At 39.7% G+C, this 17,634-nt stretch overlaps 2 protein-coding genes across 3 annotated transcripts; one reads left to right on the forward strand and one right to left on the reverse strand.

Moving 5' to 3' along the window:
• Positions 1–1,141: 1,141 nt before the first annotated feature.
• Positions 1,142–7,159, forward strand: derl3 (derlin 3). The gene is made up of 7 exons (XM_066689883.1): positions 1,142–1,327; positions 2,440–2,505; positions 3,177–3,250; positions 3,774–3,867; positions 4,552–4,747; positions 6,144–6,234; positions 6,576–7,159. Exons 1-7 carry the CDS (start codon positions 1,238–1,240, stop codon positions 6,742–6,744), a joined length of 780 nt encoding a protein of 259 aa, XP_066545980.1. The 5' UTR covers positions 1,142–1,237; the 3' UTR covers positions 6,745–7,159.
• A 1,225-nt stretch (positions 7,160–8,384) lies between these two features.
• On the reverse strand, positions 8,385–16,059 carry smarcb1b (SWI/SNF related BAF chromatin remodeling complex subunit B1b). Of its 2 annotated transcripts, none has more exons than XM_066689882.1 (9): positions 15,903–16,059; positions 14,866–14,977; positions 14,508–14,616; positions 14,107–14,244; positions 11,987–12,114; positions 11,633–11,799; positions 11,234–11,424; positions 9,030–9,161; positions 8,385–8,758 (listed from the first exon to the last, which is right to left on the reverse strand). In XM_066689882.1, the coding sequence occupies exons 1-9, from the start codon at positions 16,056–16,058 to the stop codon at positions 8,719–8,721; spliced, it is 1,173 nt and encodes a 390-aa protein (XP_066545979.1). In that variant the 5' UTR covers position 16,059; the 3' UTR covers positions 8,385–8,718. The 2 variants fall into 2 exon arrangements, with proteins under 2 accessions (XP_066545979.1, XP_066545978.1); XM_066689881.1 differs by having other exon boundaries at positions 14,508–14,637.
• Positions 16,060–17,634: the final 1,575 nt, after the last annotated feature.

Here is a 17,634-nt window from a genome sequence, read left to right on the forward strand (position 1 = left end):
ATATGCATGATTTAGAATACAACAATCAGGTACATTTATCTAAGCTTTTCTTAGATTCTGAGAGGTAGACTCCAAAAAAAAATAATAATAATAATTACAATGATGGTAAGAAAACTAAAATCATAAAGAAATAAACATTTCTCATTTACCAAAATTAAGTTTCTAACAGAATGAAATGGGTATTTTGCATCAAGAGGCTTCTCACTGAAACTTAAGATTTATTTTCAAGTTTTTAAAAGGGTGTGCAGCTGTGTGGGCAGGAGTTGTTGGTGTGCCAGGCAAAGTGAAGTAGGTGTGCCTTGAGCTGGGAAACAGAGTTAGAGCACATTCAGGACTGAGAAGGTACTTTGTTATAAAGCACAGCATCAGTAGCTGGTCTGAGTTGCTTTGTTCAACAATCAACTGGCAAATCAGCACCATGTCTCCAGTCAGATGCCCTTTTTTAATTGTTTACAAATTAACAACGTAACTTCTGATTTAGTAAACGTAGCAATTTAGCAATTTCATTATAAAGATACCCAATGCACCAGACATCAGCTAAATACATACATACATACATACATAAAAAGATCAATAATATAGTAAACACTGGATTCGACTGCACAGGTTCACATAAACTGCACCTCCCTAAACGCCAACTGCATGTATGTCTTAAAATTCGTCATGTTAATTAATAATTAAATAACGTCCTTTCGTTTTCGTTTGGTACTATTTATGTCCCTTACCGTTCTCAGCTCTCATCCATCCATCCCCGGTGTCCCATTGGTCCGCGTACCCAGAGCGCCACGCTTCAGGCGGCTTCATCAGGTTACATTTCCATCCACGTGGAGGATCTCAACTGACCAGGCCCGCCTCCTTGACTGGCGACAACACTTTTGCTACGCTCTTAATGGTCCAACTAGTTATCAATCAATGATCCTTCCCTCCGATAGGTTTAAAGTTCCACGAACACACGCCTACCATAAAATGCGCTCTGGTTAGTTCCTCGAGTCCCATTGCCACACACCGATTGGTTGTCCGTCAGTCACTGGACATTTCCATTGGTCTGATATTTTAGTCCCGCCCTATTACCGCCGGGGTGAGTTTGGATTGGTTGCTGGGACGTTGTCGATGCTGCCGTTGGAATGCCACAGTAGCGTGTGATCCCGGTTTAAAGGGACCGCCGCACCGTTTCGAGTTGACGGCTGTTTGTATGTGAAGTGCAAGGAGAGCCATACGAAATAGAAAGGAAATCGCTATGGCCCACAGTTTCATGCAAGAATACCTTCAGATCCCCGCCGTCACCAGGACCTACACCACCGCCTGCGTTTTAACCACAACTGCAGTGGTAAGAAAGTAGGGGGTCTGTGCTATTTCACGTTATCAACGAAGTTATAGTGGGGAGGGCACGATTGCTGCATATTGATATAAATAGTTGCAAGAATAGTATACATTGTTGCCGCAAGATATAAACCAGCAATGGACGTATGTCCCCGGGGTATATGCTCTATAGGGCCTGAGGCGTGGCGTTAATCAAATAATGCATTACCTCCTTTCATTAAAAATAAATAAATAAGTGGGCCTAAAAGCAACAAGGAAATGGTGTTTGCTTGAGAATGCTTAACCAACTATTTTAAAACTGGGCAGACTCCAATCAAATCAGTGTGTATGCATCAATGATTGAATGTAGCTCTGTATGTTGAGAGACTACACCCTGGGAAGACAGCTACAGAGTGTAGTGTGACAGGAGTAAAACCTAACTTGTTTCCAAATCAGACACTGCCACATATGTAATCCCACAACTTTCTACAGGTGCTTAATTGACACCCACTGTTCCAGCTGTACCTTCTTTCAAACTAAGATAAACTCTGTATGGGCCTTTCTTCTGCTTTTATACAATGTAATGTGTATTTGTCTTAAATCTGGCTGGTTCTATGTGTGTATTATTATATACACAACAGTGCTTAGGGGCATGGTATTATTTCCTTAACAATAAAATAATGCAACCAAACCAGTTATATTCCAAATTAAACTTGCAAACTTGAGTATAGACTTTGAGATAGTTACTTTCAGGTGATTCTGATCAAAACTGTAATATAAAAATAGTTTTTGTTATGTGGAAATTCATAGTCTGAAACGTGCACAGGAACCGAATCTATACTAATCCTATTAATTAGTATAGTAATTGCAACATGCTGAATCTGATGTTTCGGCCTTGCATTCACAATGGTGTTCTGCTTCTAGATCATTTAATGCTATTCCTGTTTTTACTGTGTATCAGTTGTGTGTCTAAGAATATCATTCAAAGACTAGCTTTCATTCTCCAACATGCACAGGTGATCAAATGAAGGGGTTTTCCCAGATTGCATGTCATTGAGTGTGCTGAAGTCTTGCATGAGGAACCTGGAGTACTGTTCTGCAATTCATACATTCATAATAACTCTTAAAATATTTTTTTAGCAACTGGAATTCATCACTCCTTTTCAGCTGTACTTCAACCCCGATCTGATTTTTAAAAGATACCAGGTAGGTAACAATAACCTTCAGAAGATCTCGTACGGCTCTTGATCTTGATATTGCATGTTTCACAGTGTTTGTTTTTCTAATATATATTTATCTTAAAAGCAATCAATAACAGTCTCCAGGAGTTATCTTTGTCAGGGTGGTATTAAGAGGTGGGCTGACAACCACTTCATTCCAGAATTGTATTCACCCACCTCACAGAAAGCACGCCGGTAATTTATATCTCTGGTGTCTCCTTTTTGAATTTTGGCTTCTTTCCCTCAGTTTCTTATGTCGGGTTACCACAGCTACAATCATGTAAACGGATCCCTCACTCAGCTTTGAAACCGCATTGACAACTGACAGTTATATTAAGGGATGACTCATTGAAGACTCCCCAAACCTATTAGTAATACTCCATACTCCCCAACACAGCTTTTGACCCGTACAAATCAACCGCATATCATATCAGAGGCTCATGCAAGATGAAGCCAATTGCACTGAAGATTTGAATGCAGTGTCCAGTTGTGCGTATAACCAAGTGCCAACCAATCAGAACCTGGGTAGCAGGAAGACTGAAGGACTGAATTAAGAATTTGCATCAAGCAGTTGGGTTTCGGTTTCGATTTAATGGTTATTTTAAATGCTTGACCTTTGTTTTGAGGATTGTTATATGTTCCACCTCTTCTTCACAGATATGGCGACTGATTACCAACTTCCTCTTTTTCGGCCCCCTCGGATTCAGTTTCTTGTTCAATATGATCTTTCTGTATCCTTTGTGTGGTTGTGCTGTTTTGTGTGGAGGTGCAGTACAAAGGGGGTGGCACAGAGGTCTTGAAGCTGGCTTCTGTCTCCACCAAGCATAACACACTTTTCACAAGTGTTTGAACCGTGTCAGAAACGAGGACACAGCCATGTTTTGTGTCAGAATCTGGTCATTAGATTTCTATGAGCAAAAGTTTATTGTGTATTTTATCCATACAGGGCTACACCCAGGAAATCTTAAACAAGTAATATCCTTTTTTAGTTCTTCTAACACCCATGAAAGAATACAGTGCAAAACCAATTGTTGATTTTAAGTATTTTCTAGTTTGCTACACACTGTCAAATTGTACAGTTTAAAGTGGTTTTAAGATGTTATTCCCTGCAGAAGCATTCATAATCGTGCTCTCATACGGTGCACAGAAACAGAATATGCTTTTTCATATCTTAGATTTGGTTATTCTGAATTTGCATAACGGTCTCTGATTTTCTGCAGCTGGGAGATACTGTTAAGTTCCTTTACAGTGCAGATATCGTTATTGTCGAATGCTGGAGGAGGGCTCTTTCCGGGGCAGGACAGCTGACTTTGTCTTCATGTTCCTCTTTGGGGGAGTGCTCATGACAGTATCCTTTTCCAGACACTGGGGGACCCATGTTTTCATGGCCAGTTTAAATCTTCTGACTTCAGTGTATGATTCTCATCAAACTGGTGACATGAGAAATGAAATGTATGCACACAACTACAGTGAAATATAAGTAGTGGTATATCTTGCAGAAAATCTTTTTGTCAAAAAAAAAAAAAAAGCAAAATTCAACTTTTGAAGAGAACAGTTTAATAACCTTTAAAACATTTTTTAATGTAATGTTCTTAATTCAATCCACTCTCCACTTTGGCCTCCATAAACCTCCAGTTTCCAGATTACACCCAGCTGTGAAATTTCTGTTATCGGTCACCAAATTCATGTGTTTGAAGCCTATCGACTTATCCGTATGTTTGTCCTCCTTCAGCTATTGAGCAACCCTTCTGGAAAAAATTTGTAAGGATTGCAAATTACTAGAGCACTGTATTTATTTGTTTTTAAATGTGGAAATGTGTCTGCAAGTCGGACAGTAGGACCAGTGGGTCACTGAGGGCAGTAAGGAAACCTTCCAGAACAATTAATCATTAAGTAATATTATAAAAACGCTTCTTCTGCAAACCAAAAAGTCTTGCCCCCATGTTTTTGTGATTTTGCACTTATGTGAGCAATATTGATTGGGAAACAGTACATTGGATCAGTTTGCTACCCTTAACTCAGTAGTGTTTAGCTCTTTGGCCTCTTCGCCAGCCTGTTTTTCCTGGGCCAGGCTTTCACCATCATGCTGGTTTACGTGTGGAGCCGTCGGAACCCGTACGTTCGCATGAACTTTTTTGGCCTTCTCAACTTCCAGGCCCCTTTCCTGCCCTGGGTGCTTATGGGTTTCTCTTTGTTGCTAGGCAACTCCATTGTCATTGACCTTCTAGGTACGTACCCTGCATTCCAGCAGCTCCTCATATGAGCTTGGGTGTCCTTTATTCTGTGGGGACAGACTGGGAGGTTTTAAATTGTGTTAAATTGGATATCACTTTAATTTAATTGGTGAAACAATGTAATGTACTTACTGTACAGTGGTTACCTTACAGTTAAGGTTGGCACTTTTGCATTGTCCACAATACAATCTCTCATATCCTGTCTTCTTCAAGATGTGTGCAGTTACAAAGCTGATGTGTTGTTGCCATGAAATGGATTTTCTAAAATGTTATAATGTTGTGGGACATGAAAGGGTTAAAGATATTTACCTTCCACAGATCTGGGACATTTGTGAAGATTGCTGTGGTGCCAGTACTGCATTCTGCAGTTTTATTGCTTCATTACACATGTTTTAACAGTGCTTGCTTTTTTAAAATACAGGAGGGGGACCAAAACCTATCCTCTAGCCAAGTGGGCAGTTATTTATTTGTTTTAATCAGTTGAATCTCGTCTGAGCTGAACCTCAGCGACAATTTGAGCCCTAAGCTGGCAATTCAGAGAGTCATCTGAAGCTGTCTAACCACAAGGTCCTTTAATAGCTTACTTGTCAGCTCCTCATTATTGTAGCTCCTTCATTGTATAACCTTAGGGCTTCCCTTTGTTACTGCACTCTGATAACAGGCACCTGGTATGATGTCTACAGAAAAATATTGGGTACAAGAAAAGGCTATATATCTCAAAAATGGGATTAAATGTTTTTTTGGGAAACCATTCTTTAAATTAGAGAAGAGAAGAGAAGAGAAGAGAAGAGAAAATAAGAATACATAATACCTGCCATTTAGGAGCTTAGTAAATATACTAGCATACAATTAAACACTTGACGCATTTCCGAAAATCTTGATATGGTGCTGTGCTTTAAAAAAACTAACAAAAAAAACTTTTTTCTTGTATCATTCTCATGTAGAAGTTCATTGTTTTAAGGATCTCTTTTGTTTGTATGAATAATTTTTGATTTAAGATTTTGGTAAACAATTCAAGGGAAAAATACCAAATTGTTTTAATGATCTTATAACTGTTTAATAAGGGGGTACAAATAAATTAAATTATATAAACTAAATAAATAACTTTGTTTGCAGTTTAAGTGTATTTCTGAACAACAGCACTTGTGTGTCAGTGATGTTTGGCCAAACACTATCATTTGTCAAACATCACTGACAAACTAAACTACATGTACTGATAAATGTACATGGCAGCAGGAAATGTAAATGATGTCTATACAATTTATAGTGCCAGAGGATAGTTTTATCTCAGGGAAGCAGATAAGCACTGCAACAGTATGCACCACTTGTTTTTTAAAGCTTTAGACCTCTTTGTGCACTTGTACTGTACTAATCAGTCTGTTCCTACCAGGTATTGGTGTTGGACACGTATACTACTTCTTAGAAGATGTTTTCCCAAACCAACCAGGAGGGAGAAAACTGCTGGGGACTCCAGGGCTGCTGTGAGTGTGTAATTATAGTCAGGGAATCGGTGAAAAGCTGGTTCTTTGTAGTACTGAACCAAACACATATGCATGAATGCAAGTGATGTCAAAATATTTAAAGGACATTTCAGTTACAGGCCTAATTAAGTAATTCTGGGCTGTACATTTGGAGGGAACATTGTGTTTTTCAATTCTGAGACTGCAGAGGAGCCCTTGATGTTGTGAAAATATTTCACCTATGAAACGTCCTTTGTGGCTAGAAAATGTCAGGTGTGAGGTTTAGTCGACAGTTTGTGCAGGGTTAACTAAGAGTAAAGTCTATGAATAAGTTGAATTTGACATTTGGTTCTGATCAACAGGAAAGTAATTTTTGATGCCCCTGAGGAGGATCCCAACTACAGCCCACTGCCTGAGGACCCAGTGGGGGAGCCTGGCCAAGAAGGATGGGGTGAGGGAGAGCACAGGCCGGGCCACGAGGATCAAGAGCCCCCAGAAGACCCCCAGGATCAAAATGCACAGCAGCGATAGAACGGGTGCTCCTGCTAGCTCACGTGATCATGTGGATGGAGAAAGGGGACATTCACAGACTTCTTGGAGTCAAGTGGCAATTGGCAGGCGGGGATTCCTCCATTAACTGTGCCTCACCATTGGATGCTGGGAGATTGGGCTCTATTCTGGATCTAGTGTTGGTTCAACAACTGAAATCAAATGTTGAAAAAGGTGGCCCGTTTTGAGCACTGTGAATGGCTTTGCATTTTCTTGTTAGTTTGTAGGTGTGTGTATGAGTAACTGTACATGGCATTGAGAACGAGGATTGGCATCCCGGGCTTTTTGTTTTGGTATGACTAAACGATGATCGCTCCCATTTGGTTCCAAAGGGCTTTGTTGTTGTGCTTTCCACATGTTTGAATTTGTATTCCATAGATTAGGAAAAGGAAGGGCTTATCATGGTTTTGCTTTTTCTTTGTGTCCAAAGGAACATTGGTGAGGTCATCAAGTGAAATGAGTTAGATGTCAAGATTTTTTAAATTTTTTCAGTGATTCAAACCCTACCGATGCTTGACTCATTTAGCTTGATTGCATCACGTTTGCTTCTGAAACCAGCAAGCCTTGATTGATCATGTCAATGATTTCGAAAGCCTGGAAGAGACGGTCGCACCTAGTGAGGATGGTCGATTTACCGTGCCACTTACTCCTGTTAAACTGCTAATCTGTATGTTTAGTGTGACCTCTAATGCTCACTGCAGGAGTAATCTACTGGAATGCAAAAGCATTTGAGAAAATCTGCATTGAGGGAAAACCTTTCACCCTCATCTGGTTGCGCACTTGTGTCACGGCAAACCAAAGATCTGTTGTGAAATTCCCCAAGTGATTTCAATTTCCATACTTCCAATGCATCCTCCCCACACACTGGGACTTTATCAGTGGGCTGCTGTCTTGCTGAGGGGTTTGTTCATAAATATGCCGACTGTCTGAAATTCTCCATAACCAGTCGACCTCCCGAGTCAGCAGTTTTAACTTACTGCCTTTGTTTGTGAAAACAGTTGCCAAATCGAAACGGCTTACAGCACAATGGGTGGGCAAGCGGTTACAATGCACTGCTTGGTTGGCTCAGTCGAAGAGATGGTGGGAAAAGCAAAGGGAAAAACTTCAGTGTTACTAACAGAAATGTCTATACCATGAACTTGTTTACTGTATGTAAAAAAACAAGTTTTTCTCTTGAAGTACATCTCTCTAGAAGCCTTGGGAAAGCATCGCACACTAAAGCTTTTAGGGAAGAGCCCTGTCCATCCAAATTAAAAAGCGGCCTAACCAATGACACAATGTGAAATGGTCTTAATATAGCTTTTTTTGTTTGTTTTACTTCTGGGAGCTTTTCAAAGATGTCACTCACTTTGCTTTTAATAAGAACAGAAGTTAGACCTAAATCAGCCTAGACAAAGGAGGAACAGGCCATGGTCCCCACAGCAGTGTCAGTGGATGGCAATATTGGATCACTTCTCTACATTCCTTTGCTGTCGGTAACGGACTTGTCAGCTCAGTGCTTAAAATATACTTCATTGAGTTGAGAATATAAATGAAAGTAAATGAAAACCTGATCCCAGAGCGAAGAAAGTCCTTCTAGTCCGTTTAGATTTTGTGTCAGAAAGGGGGGAGCAAATCTAGACAAATATTAAGCGTGAATTTTATTTAAAAAAAGAACAAAATAATCAAGTTTACTAAAAGTGCTCTGGGCACCTATACAAAAACATTAACAGCACAATACCAGTACATGTTCCACACAGGCATTTTGTGGATCAGTTCCAAGGATGACATTAAACAGGGACATCAGTCTTTACACATACAGCGAGGGGGTGGGTGGGGGTTCTGGAAGAAGACAGGCTCCGATCGCCTTGATAGTGGAATGTCTTTGTATCTCAGGGCAAATCGGCTGGCGTCGTTTCCAATAGTCTCTGTTCCTTTTGAGCTGCGAATCCCAGACGTCTGAGGACTGACAAGGTTTTACCAGGCCGGTGCTGTGTTGGCGAGACGTCTCATACGCCTGCAACGAAATCACACCATTCAGTCTGAGTAGCTGAGTGCACCCACTACATTAGAGATATATCAACCATTTGGTACTGAATTATACTCTGTAGCCAGCAGCCATCACATACTGTAGATGTGTCACCATGTTAAGCTTAATCTGTTATAGCATGGCAGAAAATGGGCCATTGACCATCACTTTTCACACACAAAATAGAACTATAAACCCCTGTGAGAAATAGGTATTCTCTCGAAGTATATGCTTAAAAAGTGCTGGAAGAAGTCCATACCTTGTGTTTCTGTCCTGGTCTCTGATCTTCTTCTCCATCTCGGCATCTGTCAGGGTCTCCAGTAGAGGGCACCACTGGTCGGCATCACCTGTGTTGCGAATGGCAATCTCCACTGTGGGCAACGGGTTCTCACTGCACACAACACAGACACAGTCACAAAGACATTCCAGGGAAAGGTCAGAGGTCACCTCCAGCACAGGAGAGCAGGAGAGGGGGTTGCCACTTGTACAACAATGTAGAAGTATCACATGGTGAAACAACTTTAGGTTCTTTCTATTTGAAAATGTTATTTAAATAATCTTTTCCAATCATTTGTACACTGCATTGACACCTGATACATATGGTTTCAAGGGGTTATTAGTGTAGAACCAGAGGGGGAAATTACCCCTAACCCTACCTTTTTTTAATTTTTACATGTTCATGACCACACTGCAACTACCTAGTGATCTTTTTTTCTTGCCAAAGCAGAAGGTAATTGGAGATTTTAACTCCTTTAATTTAAAGGAGATTTTAATTTAAGATTTTAAATCCTTTAAGACTTAAGTAGTCTTGGATTGTGTTCATAGGAACAGAGATGGCTCCAGACTCAAATAGTTGTTCATGGCAGCACATGAAGTTCAATAAGATGAATCCTTTATAAAAATTACATGGGGGTTAAATCTTTATTTTAATTATGAGTATGTGGTACCTGTGAAGCAGTTGACCGACAGAGGTATAAAAGCCAAAGTGTGATTTTTTTTTTTTTTTTTTTAACTGTTGATGTTACGCTCTTCATTCTTGATTGCACCAAAAGATAAATGATCAATTACAAACAATATCCATATTCACAGACTTGCCTCATAGGATTTAATGAAAAACTTAAAGTACTCAGCTTAGTTCAGTTTGGCATGAAGCTGAGGGAGAAGGCTGAAGGCTTAAGCTTTGACTCAAGAAAAGCACATAAATAATGACCTTATTTCAGACCTATTAGACATGACAGCAGGAAAAAGTAAAATTAGATAAGATTTCAAGAAGCATTTTACAGAATTAAAAAAATAAATCAGTCAATCAATTAATACAATCTATCACAGAGTGGAATCACATGGGGAAGGGGGGAGACATGCATACAAATCAAGACAGGCTTACTGATCAACGCCAATAAATTTAAAAAGTATGGGGAAAAGTACTTCAAATATCCGTGCATATACATTTATGTATTTTTTTACTGTATTGATTAAATTCTATAAGTAACATTGTCCTGGACTATAGTACACACTATACCTTATAACAAAGAAAGTACTTATTACTTCAGATATTGTGCAGCTAAAATAAAGTAAAAACACATTTTTGGATTAAGGATTTGTTCCTTAACACCCAGACAAAACTGCTGCATAAAAAAAGCGGAGTGGTCAACCCACAAGCAGAAAGACACAATAACATTATCAGGAGAAGACTTTGCTCTGGGGGTTCTTTTGTTTTCCATAAGAAATCCAGTGGTTACAAGGAATTCCTTAACGTGCAAAAATAAAAAAACCTGGTGAAAATCGATATGAAAAGGAACAATTCTCTAGTTGGTGTAAACAGGATGCAGTCTAATTAAATGTGGTTGAAGCAATCCTTAATCTCGGTTCAGGAGAGCCACTTTGTGAGTCACAAACCTCTGCGGTTGTTTTGTCTCAGCAGTACATCCCCCCCACCCGTGCCCCCCGCACACCACTAATGATCTTTACGTGACATTGGCAACATTTATCCCTGGATACCAGAGATACGCTCTGCTTTCGGCCTTGTGAAACAGGAAACGGGAATTGTAGACTCTTTGAGAGTGCAAGTTTGCTATTCCTGTACTTAAAGTAAAAATGAGAAGGGCTGATCAATAAACTTGTCCTAAAAATTGTAATGTTTATCCTAGACTAAATCTGAAAGGAATTTAAGAATGAGAAGAACTACAAGTACTATCACCTTTAACATCCATTACTTTACTCTGTGTCCCAAAATGTCAGCTGTTGTTACAGCTGTACTGGTAATCCGAACCCACTCCATATATTTTTTGATGAAAGTACAGTCGCCTTAAAATACTACTCCATCAATCCAGATGTGAACTGCTCATACTAGCATGTTTAAAAAGGGGTTTTATCATGGGTGTTGACTTGCAGTGAATACCCTTCGACCACAGGAAGGTATGCGTGTCAGAGGCGTGTATCTGGGCAGAGAGCACGAGGAAGTACCTGAAGGCGTATGTTCTCTGATGCCAGCTGAGCTGCCCTCGGATACTGTAGGCGATGGTGGTGACAAACTCCCCTCCCAGCCCCAGCTCGGAGCACAGCTTCAGGGCAAACTTCTCTGGGGAGTTCTCCTTTTCGGACATGTCCCACTCGAACTGGTCCACCAGCGAAATGTTGCCGACGTGGATATTCAGCTGGCAAGGGGGATAGAGGAATGAACTTTCAACTTGAGAGCTGACTGATGTGAGAAGTCATACATAACCTTACACTAGAGCAGGGCTGCTCAAATGGGGGTGATTTTAGGTTTTGATATTCAGAACTCAACTCCTCCTCCATGTAGGACTCAGTTAAGGCTAGCTCTTGATTTCCTCATCTATTGCAGCTGTATGCTGAGAGCCACACCTTAATAATGACTCTCTGGTCCGTCTGCTCATCTAGGATGCTGTCTGTGGGGTAGGACTCAATCTGCTGCCTGATTGCCGACGCGATGGCAGGGACGAAGGTCAGGGGATTCAAATCCAGGTCATCGCACAGGATCTCGGCAAACATCTCGGGAGTCATGAGCTTTTCTGGGAATGGAGATGCATGAAAGAGCTGTATCAAGGTATCTCACATTTGGACAACAAGGTCAATGCAGGTTAAACTATTTACAAAACAAATTCAATCAAGTATTACTGTTGTGAGGGGATCACAACACGTATAACATTTGAAAGGGAGCTTGGGAAGAGAGGGATAGATTAGTGCAACTGATTGTACCATTCATGTTCCATGTGAAGGCGTCCCTGAGCTTTTGTCCGTCTATCTCCATGTCAAGTCGGATTGGAACCAGAACTTCAGACTGGGAAGCGTTCTCGTGGATCACCGCTGGGTCGTGGTCATCAAAACTGCGAGGGAGAAAGGTGGTCAGGTAAGACAATGTCAGAAAAATAACATCATTGGTCTGGTCTACAGCTCACTGAAGTGGTAAACATTCATACAATCTTCTCCAGATCTACACAAGCTGCTAGGATCGAGTATTTAATCGTTCCTTTGCTGTGCTGTTGAAACTAGTTTGAACACAAAGCAAAAACTCAGCAGAATTGAGACACTGACCCCAGCAGTATTCCAACTTCAAGTGTTTTCACATCATGACACACCATTCTGCCACAGGCTATTATATCTTTCCTGCAGCTGAGCTTCACTTTATAAGAATGTCCCAAGTGCCTCAACAAGTTATCAAGCCCCATAACTTATACTCTTAACAAAGATTCACTTGGGTCTTCCCTTTATTTCCACAGGACTACAAAGTCTTCTTCTGGATTATGAGCCTCTTGATTTTTATTTTATGATTTTTTTCTGCCTCGATGATGGAAGTAACTGTGGGAATGTCATTGTTGCTGTTTTCGTTGGATCATATTACAGTCAATGCCTGGGTTTGATGCACCGAATTTGTGATGTAAAGATAGATTCCAACACCAGATGTCAAACAATCAGTCCATGGGTTTAGTTTTACATTTACTTCAAAAAGACAGATTTAGCAGAACGGCATAGTATGATCAGGGAACCAAATTAAACCAGCAACAAAAAGGGGAGACACAGTAGTCATACATAAGAAAGTCATACAAGAATGTACATACGTGCAAACGGAAACAGGAGCAACCGACTCCTACTCAAATGCATTCACCATTGCAGTCAAGAATTGACACCAAATCACTTATTAACTGTCATATTACTCATTCTGAGCAGCAATGTTAGGATTATCTTAGAATCTTTAAAGATTGTCTGCTATATTTTATGTTTCATCAAAGAAAAAACATAAAGTTTACTTCCCTGCAAATTTCTAATTACCATAATTATTTATTTTTATTTTAAACGAAGCGTTGTGTATATTTTTCTCATGGGTGAAGCAAGAAATCTAAACAATTGAGTCCAAGCCAACGAACATAGGGTATCTATAATCACGGGTCAGTTATCAGTTGATTAGTTGCAGTTTTTGCAACAGACTGGCATGTTTTTATAAACAATCTAGATTAGAAACAGTGGGTGGGCTGGGTGTTTTCAGAATTGCTGACTAAGGAATGAGTGGTCATTTGCTGCAAAATGAAAGCAATAACAAAAAATATTTTTAGCAGCAAAGAGAGCAAGATCAACTATTAATAAAACACACCCTGACTTCACAGCAAACAAGCTGGGAGTGAGCATTTCACCCTTTCACTCCACTCTGAGGTACATAGTCAGTTCTGGAGAATAATGAGGCAGGAGAAAGGGATGGAGGGAAGATAAGAGTATCACTAACAACCTCCTCCATACTCCCCCATTTTTGGTTCAACTTTGAAACCTACCACTTAAAAACAATGACCTTTTGTGTTACGGAGTACATTCCATTTACTGCATGATTACCCGTCTGTCTTGGGGTTTTGTTTTTCCTTTTTTCATTCCCCGTCATTTAGGTGCATGAGTGATTGTTCCTGTCTGAAAGCAGTGACTGCTAACAGCCCAGTTACTTTTGACTTTACAAATGTATTTAGGGAGTCATAAAAACAGACTGCTGTGTCTGCTTGGCATAGGTAGAATGCAGAAATAAAACAGTCTAAACTCATAAAGCATTTAACTCAAAGGGAATCATGCGGTTTATTGTGTGAACTTAAACCTATTTATTTATCAGAAAAACTGAGCAATGAAGAGAATGTAACATTGATTAAACAGTAGGTTTTAATCTACAAATATAGTGTGACTTGTGGAACTGGGTGACATTGATTTAGTTCCCCTATCCTCAACCTTGAGCAGACATCCAAGAATGAGAATCTCCTACATCACCAGCAAAGGCGAAGTTTAGGACTGCAGCATGTCGGGCTGATATTTACAGTGACTGAAAGACCGAGTCGCTATGCACAAACCACAGAGGGAAGGTCCTCTTCTTGTCTCGGCCCATGCGGTTGCGGTTGATGGTGGTGGAGCAGGGCACGGCATCCAGGTGGTGGGAGCTGTTGGGCAGGGTGGGCACCCACTGACTGTTGCGCTTTGCCTTCTGCTCCCTGGAGAGAGGAGGAGGAATAGACACAGGTTAGAAATCCTGTCAACTGATTGAATTAAAAAAAAAAAAAAAAAAAAAATCAAGGATTGCGAATATCTGTTGTCTCTCTAGCTGGCTACATTTTGCAAAGCTTGTAAACCATTTTTCGATTTCCCACTAAATAGGTGTTATTCTTTCTTACTGGTCTTTGTTTTGTTTTTTGTAACTGAAAGCTACAAATCAGTATTCCTTTTTTTAATGAATAAATTGTGCAGGTTACATTACCTGAGGTAGGCTGGTGGCTCAGTGCTGATGGAAACTGCTTTGTACTTCTCATCGTTCCCTTCCAAGATTTCTTCGACTTCAGATGCTTTCAGCAGAGTCACACTGGTGGCTAAAGTTGTGTAACCGTGATCTAACACAAAGAAAACACTGAAGATACTGCTGTCCAAAAGCAGAACTTTCGGAGTCACTAAGTCTGAGCGAGGATACTCACTGAACCTTACAGTGGTGCCGCTTCACCTTTATCTTATTTGGACTACAAGAGCAAAATACAATTAAATACCAAAAGGAGACGGCCCTTGATTGTTATCCATTATGAGTTTACAGTAAGAGATTGAATTAAGAAGAATTTAACACTCACCGTGTGATGATGCAACTATCTTCTTCCTCTCTTCAACAGACGCTAGTCTTCGCCACAGTGACGGGTACCTCTTGTACAATGAGCCTCTGAACATCCGCAGGTAGTTTCCCACCTAAGTGCAACACCAAAATTCAATTTAAAGAATATTTATTGTTTAACACAGAGCTCTAATGTTTCATGTATTTAGAACAAGTGCTGCCCCTTCATTCCATTCACACATATATCTATATATATTGTCTATTTAAATGTATTATACAGTGATGGGTAAATAACACGCAAGTCCATTCAAGTAATCACAGTACTACAGGTAACACCAATTAGAAACTCGAAAATAGAGATTTTTGTGTAGCCTAATTAAAGACTGCTAAAACTTAGGCCTCTACTAAATTTTGTTTAATGGACATGCAGGCTAGCCTTTAGAAAACACAATAAGAGATCAAGCAAGGATGTATGCTGTAAATGTACATAGATCTATCAAATAGGTTTATAATATGACTACAAGGTATGGAAATAATAACATATGCATTGTACACAGATTAATTTATTAGAAACTAATGAAGAACTTCAAATGTAAGACTGAAATGGTAAATATCTGTTCATACCAGAGAGTAACACTACACATTATACAAGGTGATGTATAGAAATGTACAGTGGACATATCTGGCAAAAACAAATGCAACGTGGTACTGGATTAACTTTTCTCAACTAGTTGACTGATGTTGTTGTTGACTGACACACCGACACCAAGCGCATGCTTCTTTACTGAAAATGACAATACCTCAAATCCAGTGATGCAGTTATAATAGCGGTACACTGAATTTGACCGTTTTGTAATTTTCCTCTTCCGTATACAATGAAACACAAACGCTGTTTAACGCAAAGCCAAGGCACACAATTCATTCAGTCAGTCCAGACACAATGAAGCCCTACCCCCCCCCGGCCTGCCTTGAAACCTAAATATCTCAACTTCTGCGGGGGCCACCAACCAAAGAAAGACGCACCCGGGTCAGAAAGGACTTTTACTATGAAATACATACCTCCGAACCAATCATAAAAAACTCTCCATCCTCTTCGAGCTGAAATTTCACCGGCTTCTGTCCGAAGGTTTTACTTAACGCCATCTTGGCTGTAACAAAGCCCCACACTGCGCATGCGGCTTGTACAGTAAAAACAAAAAAAAAAACGACACGCATGCGCTATGACGTTTGACGCCACAAGGCGGAAATTGCGTGTTTTTATCACACTCTCCGCCTTGCTGTTATGGCGCCACCATCCGGAGTGTGAAAATAATGATAACACACATTCCTGTAGCATAGATCGAAGAGGAGGAGCAGGAGGAGGAGAAGAAGAAGAAGAAAACCTTCCTCTCGTTTTAAACATTACTACCGATCGTCCCCAGAGATGTGTTTCACTAAAGGAACACACACTGGGCTATAAGTAAAGCTTCATAAAATAAAAAAGAAACAACTGTAGTAATGCATGCAGTACATTAAGTTAGTAGATCTGTATTAAATAAAAAAACCATAAAATCCAGAGAGGACATGAGAAACACTACAGTTCTGTTGTTGCAGTGTGCTACATCTTTGTTTACAATTTTGTACTTGAGATTTAAAGATTTTATAATGTAAGCATGTGTACAGTTCCTGTCTCTACCTCCCCCGATGTGTCTGTGTTTTCTCAACTGCATTGCCAAAACAAAGTCTGCTTTTATTTAATATAAATATGTTTACAATAAACAAAATGAACAGTTTACATGGGAAACACTACCTCTGTTTCTCGTGCACCCTGATAATCAATCACCTGTCACTTAGCATCCTACCCTTTTCATCCAGGGCTCCATTAATTCTGCTGTGCAGTTAGAAACGCTGTTTATCAAAGAAACCACAGTAAAGAACAACTCCTTCCATCTTAGTCAGTGATTGCACTTTTGAATCATTAAAGACCAGGGCGATAAGTAGAAATCCTCTGAGCCACATAATTCAAACTGCAGAATGTAGACTGTGTGATACTCAACAGTGCATTTATGTGGTTAGAATTATTATACTTTCCCAAACACTTTTTATATATATATATATATATATTTTAACACGTACTTATTCCTTAATGAAAACAGACAGCACTATACAGTCCAAATACTTTGTTCTGAACTCAGACCCAAGTTGTTTAAACAAACATGTAAGAATATTAAAACAGCTTTGTCAATTCTAGATGCTGATGTGTTTTATATAAATGATCTTACTATAAAACTGCTGTTTACAACAAGTCAATACAAAAAAAAGAGTTGATACTGAGGGGTTTAGAGTGCTAGTTTTTTCAATCCACTGCCAAGTAAACTGAATCTAAAAAATGATTCTAAGTTATCAAAATATGAGTTCCACGTCCAGATAATACACTGACCAATTTTATTTAGGCACCACATGTTTAACAGCTGTTCATAATGTGCACTGTGACTAATTTTAACTTTGTAAATGTTTCCGGAAAAGCAAATAATGTATTTGTTCGAAATTATCATCAATTCTGAGGATAAATAATTTCTTTGGAAATGAGACAAAATTATTAGGCCAGCAAAAACAGGACTTTGTTACTGAGGAAAAATGAAAAGTAATTAGAGCAATGTTCAAAGTCACCTTGGTCTTCACACTTGGCAGAAAGTCAGTGGTGTTTTTTTGTTTTTTTAAGAAACGATTGAACTATCAATCTTGCTTCTTTCAGAGCTTAACATTTTGATGGAGGAAGTCTGACATTTCTGCTCCCTGAGAAACATTTCTC

Source organism: Amia ocellicauda, chromosome 17 (assembly GCF_036373705.1).
Source record: "Amia ocellicauda isolate fAmiCal2 chromosome 17, fAmiCal2.hap1, whole genome shotgun sequence".
Taxonomy (NCBI): Eukaryota; Metazoa; Chordata; class Actinopteri; order Amiiformes; family Amiidae; genus Amia; species Amia ocellicauda.

Bases quoted from the DNA above. Each gene is read 5' to 3' on its own strand.
- derl3 (XM_066689883.1), top strand. From the start codon at position 1,238: ATGGCCCACAGTTTCATGCAAGAATACCTTCAGATCCCCGCCGTCACC. The intron at 3,251-3,773 runs GTATCCTTTGTG...TTTACAGTGCAG, and splicing joins TTGTTCAATATGATCTTTCT to ATATCGTTATTGTCGAATGC. The intron at 4,748-6,143 runs GTACGTACCCTG...TGTTCCTACCAG, and splicing joins CATTGTCATTGACCTTCTAG to GTATTGGTGTTGGACACGTA.
- smarcb1b (XM_066689881.1), bottom strand. From the start codon at position 16,058: ATGCGTGTCGTTTTTTTTTTTGTTTTTACTGTACAAGCCGCATGCGCA. The intron at 12,115-14,106 runs GTTTGTGCATAG...TCTCCCTCGCAG, and splicing joins AAGAGGACCTTCCCTCTGTG to TTTTGATGACCACGACCCAG. The intron at 9,162-11,233 runs GTACTTCCTCGT...TGTTGTGTGCAG, and splicing joins CAGAGAACATACGCCTTCAG to TGAGAACCCGTTGCCCACAG.